Source organism: Coregonus lavaretus, assembly GCF_964263955.1.
Source record: "Coregonus lavaretus genome assembly, chromosome: 34".
NCBI classification, from domain to species: Eukaryota; Metazoa; Chordata; class Actinopteri; order Salmoniformes; family Salmonidae; genus Coregonus; species Coregonus lavaretus.
Window position 1 is genome coordinate 20,763,643 of NC_140021.1, and position 12,729 is coordinate 20,776,371.

Below are 12,729 nucleotides of genomic sequence, written 5' to 3' on the forward strand. Positions count from 1 at the left end.
ACTGTTTAAGGACCTGATCATTCTCCCAAAAATGTATTAATGAAAATAGAATAGAGTAGAACATAACAAAATAATGTAGAAAATAACAGAATAGGCTAGAATGTAATAAAATACAAAAACATGCAACAATTTCAACGATTTTTGTGAGTTACAGTTCATATCAGGAAATCAGTCAATTGAAATAAATGAATTAGGACCTAATCTATGGATTTCACATGAATGGGCATGGATGGGCCTGGGAGGGCATAGGCCCTCCCACTTGGGAGCCAGGCCCTTCCACTGTGGAGCCAGGCTCAGCCAATCATAATGAGTTTTTCCCCACAAAAGGGCTTTATTACAGACAGAAATACTCCTCAGTTTCATCAGCTGTCCGGGTGGCTGGTCTCAGACAATCCTGCAGGTGGAGGTCCTCGGCTTGCGTGGTTACACGTGGTCTGCGGTTGTGAGGCCGGTTGGTAGTACTGCCAAATTCTCTAAAATGACATTGTAGGTGGCTTTTGGTAGAGAAATGAACATTCAATTCTCTGGCAACAGCTCTGGTGGACATTCCTGCAGTCAGCATGTCAATTGCACACTCCCTCAAAACTTGAGACATCTGTGGCATTGTGTTGTGTGACAAAACTGCAAATTTTAGAGTGGCACTTTATTGTACCCAGCACAAGGTGCACCTGTGTAATGATCATTCTGTTTAATCAGCTTCTTGATATGCCATACCTGTCGGGTGGATGGATTATCTTGGCAAAGGAGAAATGCTCACTAACATGGATGTAAACAAATTTGTGCACAACATTTTTGAGAAATAAGCTTTTTGTGAGTATGGAACATTTCTGGGACCTTTTATTTCAGCTCATGAAACATGGGACCAACACTTTACATGTTGCGTTTTTGTTCAGAATAGAATCATCAGCTTCTACCTAATCAGTAAGGAACAGTCCTACATGACGTGTCCATAATAAAATGCCCAGCGATGACACACGGCTCCAACTACTACTAACTGTTGGAATTCTGAAAGAGACTTGGGAAGTTTCGGTTCATGGTGAGTCACCACAGTACTCGTGGTCACCAGCGCGGGGAGAGAGACGCCAGTCACGCAACCCTCCCAGTACTGTGCTGTGTGTGATTGCCCCGATGCAGGCAGGCTACACGTCCAAGGAATAGGATCGTAGTAGGAACACTTTAGAGAACAGGTGGTCGGTAAAACGTTAACGTTTAGACGGTATGAGGAGACGATGAAGATTATTGCTGTCTGCTTGTTTGGAATACAATCTTTTTGACACAATAGGAAATTCATAATTTGAACATTACAAAGTAGTGAGGAATACACCTCAACCGAGGCACATCGGGATTCGGGAACTAATATGAAAGTGACAGTGTGTTTTGGGAGAACCAGGGTGGTGGTTCCTTGTGGCAATGGAAATATTAAAGTTCACAGTCTTATCGAACAAGCCGCCATGAGGTATAAAAAGGCTATTGCGAAGGTAGGACATGTTTTATGAATTTTTGCAATGGGTGTTTTTGCTCTTCTGCGGTAACGTTGTAGCAAGCCCGGTGCGGTTAACTCAATATGGCGATTTTCTTGGAGAAAGATGGGGAAGGGGAATACAGAAATCGTTATTGGTTGAATGATTGATTGATCGACATGATTGACGTGGAGTGGCGCTAAAAACAGGGTGATGCACAAAGTTGCACAAGCCTATCCCATAGATAGCAAATCCTAACATGTGAACATTGTATCAACTGTGGCAACAATGTTACAACAACATTAGGTGCAAATTATAAATATGTTGTCGAATTTATATAAACGAGTCCTCACGCCTAAATAGTGTAGCCTATAACAATGCAATTGCATTCGTCCACAGCTGTTATGGCAACGATGAGCCCACTTTGCTAGAGCAGAGCAGTGGTGGGCTACAGTCACAAGAAGCTCGAGTGTGCGTTGTGTGTGTGTTTTTGGACTGATAAACCGTATCGGACGGTGAATGTGATTGACAACTATCAATCACTGTGTCATTTCGCGCCACAACGCAAAGTTCTCACGGGTCTACAATCCTGAATTCAGGCTTCCTGGATTGCGCAGGCAGGGCCTGGAGCGGAGGTGGGAGGTGTTTGTACCGTTCGAATATTCTATATTCCTCTGGAACTGGTCTAATCAAACGCACTCATATTGCAATATTTATTCATAACCTACCATACTATTGACGTGCATATCTGACAATTTATCATAGGCCTATCAATTATAGTCTAGAATTGATTTAATGTTATCATATTCATGAATAGCCCTAGGCTACCACATATTCATCAACTGCACCGACATTTACGCAAGAGTTTTCCACATTATTTACTAATGTTTAAAACCTTAATCACTTATGTTCATAAATGCATGGTCTAGACTAGTTTATACTTTTTTAACTTCATAGTCCATGGTGCACAGATTGCCTAGACTGATCCATCTCCCCACATGTGTTATTTAACAAGAACACTTCCATTAGTATTGCAATCAGAAAGGGTTCCTTCACATTTTCGAAATTTGTTTCCTTTATTTCCTGAATTTAAATAGCCCATCAACACTAAGCATCTGTTAATAATACTCTTAAAAGGCTTCTTGTTTTAAGTGCCAGTGTGCCAGGCTGCCAGCCCAGGGATGAATAGGGACTAATTGCATTTCCCTTTGTGGCACTTTAATGGTCAGGTTTAGGCTCATTAAATTACTTCTGAATTAATTCAAATTTGTTGCTATGGCCGGTGCCAACATTGACTGGCCCCTGAACATTGTGTGACAACATTACTATTGGAGTCACATCACTGGGACCTTTATTTAACAGAGCTCTGTTTAAATACTTTGGTGAACAAAAGCTGGTATTGCAAAGATATTTCTTTACAGGGAGCTGTTTTTGCATGGAAAATGTGTCAATATTTTTAGAGTGAGAGAGTGAGAGTGGAGAGAGGTTGGTTTCACAGTGAGGACAGGAATGAGGTTGGGGAGTGCTTAAGATTGAATTATGTTATAAAATGTTTCAGTTTCGTTATTGAATTGCTTGTCAAAGAGAGAAAGAACAAAGGAAAACTGTCTCAAATGAGGTCCCTCATTTCCTGGCTTCAAACTGAGAGGTAACTCTAGATTGAACCAGTATGTCCTCACTATTCAATTTGATGAAGCCCATGTCTCTTAAATGACAACTTTTTACACAAATATACATTTTCACAATCAAGCGCTGTCACTTCAGGCACCATAGACTCTTGGTAGGCTACCTACCTCACATCTTGACACCTCATTCTACACAGAAGGCCACTTTCTGTTCAGCACATGCTGTGCAGTGTGATGTCAAACATTGACTTGGGTCATATAACTACGAACTCCTGCCTCCCTCCCTTCTCCACGGACTTGTAACACAAACACCAACACACTCCCCTGATCGGACATGGTTGCTTCTTTTCAATGGTTCAGCAGAATGGAGGCGACTGCTCCATTGATCTAGTAAGTGTAGGTTTTCCCTCTGGAGTTCTACTTTGCCCTCTATCCTCTATAAACACTAGACTATATTAAGGCAGCCTCTCTGCCGGTAGGCATGGGTACCAGTCTTTTTAGCTAACATTCCACTCCTTGCCACTCCTGTCATTTGCCAAAGATCTTTATACAAGTTTTCGGCAAATGACAGGAGTGGCAAGGTGTGGAATGTTAGCTAAAAAGACTGGTACCCAGATTAGTCTGCCAGGGCTTAACACAATGGAACCTGAGCTTTGGCACTATCAGAGGCATCATGCCCATTGAAGCTGTGAAGAGACACACTTCACACAAACTGTGAAGAGACAGGCACACACACAGCATTTGCAAACACATGCTAACACACGCACCTTACACACACATACATTTATTGTTCTTTTCCTGTGTTATTCATTTTGTATTGTAGATATGTTATGGTAGAGTAGTAATAATGTGTTGTGCTATGTATTGTTTTATTGTATGTAGTTGTGATTGGACCCCAGGAAGAGTAGCTGCTACCTTGGAAACAGCTAATGGGGATCCGGAATAAATACAAATACAAAACTGAAGAGGCCCCACAAGTTTAATGAGCAAAATTATTATAAAAAAAGTAAAACATTATTGGACATAGAAGACTGTAAAATCACAAGCAAACCAGCTCCAAGTGATTTTAATTTTGGAAATCTGTTCCAAAGTATTCCCACGCATAATAGATATATGTGATCGTATACAAATGTAACCAAGGTTTGAAATGATTATGATTTAGACAAATATTATATCTGTTTGGGCTTCTTGCGGTCAATTTGCAGTCTACAAATTATTAGTAATTATGTTCCGGCCCCCTGACCACACGCTCAAGAAAAAATTGGCCCGCGGCTGAACTAATTGATGATCCCTGCTCTACTACCTCTCATATTAGTTATGGGAAATTCAAGCTCATCTGCTTCTTATGATTGTGTTTTTAATAACTGTAAAAACCATTCTCTGAACCAGTCTTGATTGTGTTGATTATGTGATGTGCCTTTTAACAGTCTGATCAGTGTGAAGGAAGCTGCTGCTCTCAGCATGTTGTGTTTGTGTGCATGTGTGGTGTATCGGGTTGGATACTGCGTCTTACAGAAATGTCTGTGCAAAATGATACATATTCTGTTTTATTCTATGCTGCCCATTCTGAATAACACAGAGTCAGACTGTCTGATGGGTATCTGGCAAGCATATGCTCTCTCCTCTACTTTCCTGAGCCCCAGCCTGATTGCGGCTGTCAGTGGTGAACCCAATCAAACCGAGTCAAAGTGTCCCGCTGTCTGTTATCGTCACAGCAGGAGGAGAAGAGCCAGGCAGGCTGCTTTAGTAGGAACCAGCCTTGGCTTCCCTATTCTCAGTGGTACCACTTGGCTGTGTGAATCACCTACTCAAGGACTCTTAAACTCAGCCAATGAATGCAGAGTCATGAAGCATTGTCTTTTAATTGATGCTGTTCTTGGCTTTCAAGAAGCACTTGAATTCAGTGTAGGAGTTGAGATATATATCTTTTTACTGTTGTGGTGGATGTAGTCTGCTCAGTGAGTAAGTCATGAATCAATTGATTCTCAGGAAATGACTTTTTTTGTTGGGAAATTGACTATCGAAGGTGTCGTAACAAATGTGAAAATTAAGTATTTTAATTTGTTTTGAAAATGCTGTGGAGAGGAAACATCACATGTGGTGAGCCTATTTTATAAATACTGTATGTCTGTCATTAACTGTGGAGAATCACCAACCTGTTTGACTCGTTTGCAATGTTGCCATACAATCCATGTCCTTTTTCATTACCCTTATGAAATTATGTGGAGTCAGGACTTGTTAGGACAGGATTAGCTGAAATGTTGAGGTGAGAACATTGTTAGGTGGACAACACTATGATGCTACGTATTCACCCAGGGCTTCAGTGCTGTCGTGTGAAGTGTCATGTGGCTCAGTGCCTGGCCCGAAGACAGTAGAGAAGAGCCACATTATAAGGAGCTCTGTTTGTTTGTCTTTCATCTTCAAATCAGCTCTGTGTGTGTGTGTGTGTGTGTGTGTGACAGACACCCATGCATCATCCTTTTACTTATTTTATTACACTTCAAGATAATGATGAACTAAGCTTTCTGTGGTAAACATGAATACAGCCACATAAATAAATAGAAGACCATTATAACACATCTGGTGGAATCATCTGGGGAGATCACAGGTTTTAGGTTAACCAGGCTCCTTTGGTCAGGAGTTCATATTCGTATTCGATGTGGTCGTTTTAGATAGTGGTTGGAATCTTTTGTACCCCTAATTCCCTGTGTCTTTACATTGTTATTCTGTGGGGCTACGCTTGGTCTATTCCACCTGCCCCTCATAACACTGTCACCGTATGTGTCCTTACAACCCTACTCAGAATCCTCCCTTTGTCTCCTAGACCAACATGTCTCACATCCTATTCTGGATGAATGAGCTCTGTCATCTCTGCCCCCTAGCCTCCTCACCCCTCCCAGAGGCAGCCAATGACCCTTTACCTCTAGAGCCCAGCCAGACTGGCTCCTGGAAGTCCTTAGCCCCGATGCAACTTGAGTGGACTGAAATATCTAGGCTTTCCATGACTGAAAACAACAAGGAGGCAAAGGGAAGCATTCATGATCTGAGTACTGTAGCAATTCTGTGGATCAGCAGAAATCCTGTGGATAACAGAGTTAAGGTTTCAATTCAGGAAGTAAACTGTACAGGGTTGAGGTCTATGCCTTTAAAATCAGGACATAAACTGAATGACCCATGAGGAACATTTGAATTGGAATTTAAGTTTACTTCCTGAATTGAAATGGAATTGATCCCATCCCTGTACTTCCCATTGATATTCCAGTCAGGATGTAAATGTGGGAATGCTGTGCTGTAATCCTTGGCTATTCTCAGTCAGTGAATGGAATTAGGAGAGAGCCAGCTGCGTTTGAAACACCACTAGGGAAACTGGGATGAGCCAGTGGAATGTATGTCAGTGCTCTGCTCATTGGCTCTGTTTCATCACCTCATTACATAAGACCAAAGCACTTGAGTTATGTCAGAGCTGTTACAACTGACAAATGGGGACATTATGGTAATATCACCTTATATCACTGGAACCACCATAAATAGGCCTCCATAGTATAATGAGATGTTTCCTGACTGACTGATGCAACGGTGGTCAATAAGTAATAATCTGAGTCCCAAATTGCACCCTATTCCCTATATAGTGCACTACTTTTAAACAGGGCCCATAGTGTAGGGCACTTTATACTGTAGGTAATATAGTGCCATTTAGGACACTGTCATAGGCCTAGTTCATTTTCACTACATGATCAGGGACAGGGGGCTAGTTAAAGGAATAACCCAACAACATCTTATCCCCTTCAGCTTTCACACAGTCCCCGGTTCTCTTTCCACCTGGTTAAGTAAGCGCTTCACTCTCCTGTCCTTCCGTGCTAGTTCCTTTCAGGGGAATAGCATCTCCTGTCCTTCCGTGCTAGTTCCTTTCAGGGGAATAGCAGCGTGTCTTTGTCTCCAACACAGTCCTCACTGCTGCAGAAATCATGAGTTGAGCTACCCAGCTAGAAAGGATGTGCACTGCAGACCCGTGGTGAGACATGAGCTAAAACTTTAATGCGATCCAATTTGTTTAGTAGTCAGTGTTTAGTTTGGGTCAAGCATCATTCAAGGTAATTTTCCTCTCTCCGAGAACTAGTGCTGGAACATGTAAAGGCTACAGGCAGTGTCTGCTTTGTGAAATTATAGGAGTGAAACAGTTACAAAAACAGAACATCCTGTTCAAACAAGACAATTTAAAACTGATTGAACAGTACAGTGTGTAAAACCCTACAATTATACTTCAATACAGAAAAAGGAGACGCCATACTGTACTGTACAGTGCACATACAGAATGCTCCATAATGTGAATTCATAAACCAGTGAATTCTAAATAAACACAGTTCAAGTCAGATTTCCCATTCAAACAGAATACAGAATGATGTTTGTGTCCTCCCTGGGTCTGTGAGTGACACATGGTGGAAGTTATTCATCTGTGGGTCTATATGGTTCAGTATGGGGATCAGAGTGTCATGTAGGCATTATAAAGGAATTATAAAGGCACCAGCTGTGGTCTGGCCTTATCTAGTACAGCCCGGGGTCACGCTAGGGACATGAACCTGATGACTTTCTAGCCCTATTCTTTGGTTCACACACACACATTTTGACCACAACGTAGTATGATCAATAGCATAGTATGGTCAGTTAAGACTCAGACACACCAATAGCATTTGCCGGCCGAGAGTACTTAGCAGTTTGAGGGCAGAGAGTACTTAGCAATTTGAGGGCAGAGAGTACTTAGCAATTTGCAAACTGAGTGCGAACCGAAACACAGCGTGCCAAATGATCGTCAGACCAACAGCAGATCAACGTTTGGTGCGATGTGAGTGGTCTTTTAGGTCATACAGAGTTTGAATATTTCTGAAGACTGACTTTGTTGTTTCTCTGTTCATTTACATGCCCTCATTAATAATTGATTTCCATCTCTTGAGTGGTCAGTCAGTCAGCAAGACTATACATCTGCTAAGTTTCGATTGTAATGGTGTGTATGGTAATACATACTAATGCTGAATACTATACATGATAGTTAGCCTTAAAGGTCCAATGCAGCTGTTTTTTATCTCAATATCAAATCATTTATGGGTAACAATAAAGTACCTTACTGTGATTGTTTTAAATAAAAATGGTCAAAAAGAAACTCAAATAGCTTCTGAAAAGAATTTTGCTAGGACTGTCTAGGAGTGGTCTGAGTGGGGAGGGGAAACTTAAAACTCGATGTTATTGGCAGGGAGGTTTGGAACTAACTAATTTACCGCCTGGTGTTGTCACCAGGCAGGCCAAAACTCCATCCCACCAAAACAGCCTGAAATGTCATGCAGTCTTTTCAAACAGCTCTTAGACTAAAAGGGAATTTCACAGTATTATCCCAACCTCATAGTGTCTAAATAAATATAAAACACAGGAAAATCTAGTTTTTGACTGCACTGGGCCTTTAAATATCGCCCTTTAAACATATAACAGACCAGCTCAGAAAGGCCTACACTGGGCTTATTATTTCGTTTTGGATCTCAATGTTATCTTGTTTATCACATAATCAAACAGTCCTATTAAAAGGATTGGTATTAATTTGCTGTAATTTCTCTCTATTTCCTGGACCCAGAATAAGAAAATCCCTGATGCATTGAGCCATTGAGAAACCAAGGTGGCCTTGACAGAGAGTGACGTTTGATCTATCATCCCACTGTTGGAGCCAGTCGCTAAATGAGTTGTATTAAGGATAGTGTGGCTCCAGGAAAGCCTACACAGAGTGATGGCTCTGACATGCCAAACAGGAACTCTGGATAGCAGTGTTTTCTATCCCACCTGTGGCCTTGCATGGAGGAATCATGATTAGCTGATGGGCTGAGACAGGCACGGGTAATCATTACCTTGGACTGTTGAGGATCACAGCAGCTATGAATGCAGCACACACACACACACACACACACACACACACACACACACACACACAAACACACAGCTAAAGGGAAGGTTACACTTTTCTTACAGAAAAAACAAGTTTTGCACATGTACATTTTTTTTATACGTGAGATCATGTAATGATATTTCACATGAAGGTTCACGTGATCACATAATCGTGGATTCACATTTTCACATTTTCACATATTTTTTTTATTGAATTTCACAGGGGATGCGCTGCAAATGAAAATGAGTTGTTAGGATAAACAGTGCTTTTAACATAGTATTTTCTACATATATATATGACACACTTTGACATACATGATTACATTGTGTATGTTTATATATACAGTAATTCTTATTCAACATGTCATCACCTGGGATTTGAACTCTCAACCTCTTGGTTCACGGCATTCTGATCTTCCTGCTACGCCACTATGTCTGTGTCAATGACTGATTTCACATGTAATCCTAGTCTACACTTTCTACTTAAGTAAAGTAAATCTCAGTTTTGTTAAAAATACACTCAAGAAAAACTATTATATACAGTTGAAGTCGGAAGTTTACATACACCTTAGCCAAATACATTTAAATTCAGTTTTTAAAAAATCCCTGTTTTAGGTCAGTTAGGATCACCACTTTATTTTAAGAATGTGAAATGTCAGAATAATAGTATAGAGAATGATTTATTTCAGCTTTTATTTATTTCATCACGTTCCCAGTGGGTCAGAAGTTTACATACACTCAATTAGTATTTTATAGCATTGTCTTTAAATTGTTTGACCTGGAAACGTTTCGGGTAGCCTTCCACAAGCTTCCCACAATTAGTTGGGTGAATTTTGGCCCGTTCCTCCTGTCAGAGCTGGTGTAACTGAGTCAGGTTTGTAGCCCTCCTTGCTCGCACACACATTTTCAGTTCTGCCCACAAATGTTCTATAGGATTAAGGTCAGGGCTTCGTGATGGCCACTCCAATACCTTGAATTTGTTGTCCTTAAGCCATTTTGCCACAACTTTAGAAGTATGCTTGGGGTCATTGTCCATTTGGAAGACCCATTTGCGACCAAGCTTTAACTTCCTGATTGATGTCTTGAGATGTTGCTTCAATATATCCACAATTTTCCTTCCTCATGATGCCATCTATTTTGTGAAGTGCACCAGTCCCTCCTGCAGCAAAGCACCCCCACAGCATGATGCTGCCACCCCCGTGCTTCACGGTTGAGTTGGTGTTCTTTGGCTTGCAAGCCTTCCCCTTTTTCCTCCAAACATAACCATGGTCATTATGGCAAAACAGTTATATTGTTGTTTCATCAGACCAGAGGACATTTATCCAAAAAGTATGATCTTTGTCCCCATGTGCAGTTGCAAACCGTAGTCTGGCTTTTTAATGGCGGTTTTGGAGCAGTGGCTTCTTCCTTGCTGAGCGCCCTTTCAGGTTATGTCGATATAGGACTGTTTTACTGTGGATATAGATACTTTTGTACCTGTTTCCTCCAGCATCTTCACAAGGTCCTTTGCTGTTGTTCTGGGATTGATTTTCGCTTTTCGCACCAAAGTACGTTAATCTCTAGGAGACAGAACACGTCTCCTTCCTGAGCAGTATGATGGCTGCGTGGTCCCATGGTGTTTATACTTGCGTACTATTGTTTGTACAGATGAACGTGGTACATTCAGGCATTTGGAAATTGCTCCCAAGGATGAACCAGACTTGTGGAGGTCTACAAATTTTTTTGGATTTTCCCATGATGTCAAGCAAAGAGGCACTGAGTTTGAAGGTACAGTGCAAGTATTCATCCCTCTTGGCATTTTTCCTATTTTGTTGCATTACAACCTGTAAATTAAATGGATTTTTATTTGGATTTCATGAAATGGACATACACAAAATAGTCCAAATTGGTGAAGTGAAATGAAAAAAATAAATGGTTTCAAAAAAGTCTAAAAAATAAATAACGGAAAAGTGGTGCGTGCATATGTATTCACCCCCTTTGCTATGAAGCCCCTAAATAAGATCTGGTGCAACCAATGACCTTCAGAAGTCACATAACTAGTTAAATAAAGTCCACCTTTGTGCAATCTAAGTGTTCTAACATGTTCTGAAAGGCCCCAGAGTCTGCAACACCACTAAGCAAGGGGCACCACCAAGCAAGCGGCACCATGAAGACCAAGGAGTTATCCAAACAGGTCAGGGACAAAGTTGTGGAGAAGTACAGATCAGGGTTGGGTTATAAAAAAATATACGAAACTTTGAACATCCCACGGAGCACCATTAAATCCATTATTAAAAAATGGAACGAATATGGCACCACAACAAACCTGCCAAGAGAGGGCCGCCCATCAAAACTCACGGACCAGGCAAGGAGGGCATTAATCAGAGAGGCAACAAAGATACCAAAGATAACCCTGAAGGAGCTGCAAAGCTCCACAGCGGAGATTGGAGTATCTGTCCATAGGACCATTTTAAGCCGTACACTCCACAGAGCTGGGCTTTATGGAAGAGTGGCCAGAAAAAAGCCATTGCTTAAAGAAAAAATTAAGCAAACAAGTTTGGTGTTCGCCAAAAGGCATGTGGGAGACTCCCCAAACATATGGAAGAAGGTACTCTGGTCAGATGAGACTAAAAGCTTTTTGGCCATCAAGAAAAACGCTATGTCTGGCGCAAACCCAACACCTCTCATCACCCCGAGAACACCATCCCCGCAATGAAGCATGGTGGTGGCAGCATCATGCTGTGGGGATGTTTTTCATCGGCAGGTACTGGGAAACTGGTCAGAATTGAAGGAATGATGGATGGCGCTAAATACAGGGAAATTCTTGAGGGAAACCTGTTTCAGTCTTTCAGAGATTTGAGACTGGGACGGAGGTTCACCTTCCAGCAGGACAATGACCCTAAGCATACTGCTAAAGCAACACTTGAGTGGTTTAAGGGGAAACATTTAAATGTCTTGGAATGGCCTAGTCAAAGCCCAGACCTCAATCCAATTGAGAATCTGTGGTATGACTTAAAGATTGCTGTACACCAGCGGAACCCATCCAACTTGAAGGAGCTGGAACAGTTTTGGCTTGAAGAATGGGCAAAGATCCCAGTGGCTAGATGTGCCAAGCTTATAGAGACATACCCCAAGAGACTTGCAGCTGTAATTGCTGCAAAAGGTGTCTCTACAAAGTATTGACTTTGGGGGGGTGAAAATAGTTATGCACGCTCAAGTTTTTTATTTATTTCTTGTTTGTTTCACACACAAAAAATATTTTGCATCTTCAAAGTGGTAGGCATGTTGTGTAAATCAAATGATACAAACCCAAAAAAAATCAATTTTAATTCCAGGTTGTAAGGCAACAAAATAGGAAAAGTGCCAAGGGGGGTGAATACTTTCGCAAGCCACTTGATTACTATTTACTGTCAGTGGTCCACATTCAGTGTTTACTAAAACAGTGTTTTCCTGATCTACGATTGGTTCTCCCTCTCAGAGGTTGCAAACATAGCTCCATATCTGTCGCACAGGGTGTGAAACCTGGGCCCATTGACAAGATGGTTATATCCAAGCCTACACCAAAACGCATGGCAAGTGTGGTAAGCTATGAAGTTGCTGTAATTTATTGTTTAAGATCTCATCATTTCTGTCTATTAATTTACTGATCCTGTATTTATATGTTGTACACTATAGAAGCACACTGTACACAGGAATTGTTTGACTGTTGCCGGATCTCTCTGTGCTGAAGGTGGAAGAGACCT

At 41.3% G+C, this 12,729-nt stretch overlaps 1 protein-coding gene across 1 annotated transcript in view; it reads left to right on the forward strand.

Moving 5' to 3' along the window:
- Window positions 1–1,101: 1,101 nt before the first annotated feature.
- The window catches only part of LOC311108900 (partitioning defective 3 homolog), a gene marked incomplete at its 3' end in the record, with an annotated part of 333,622 nt that continues 321,994 nt past the window's right edge, over window positions 1,102–12,729 (forward strand). The window contains exon 1 of the mRNA XM_084151692.1: window positions 1,102–1,478. Within this exon, the coding sequence (XP_084007818.1) occupies window positions 1,359–1,478 (120 nt within the window). The 5' untranslated portion in view covers window positions 1,102–1,358. The remainder of the gene's footprint in view (window positions 1,479–12,729) is intronic.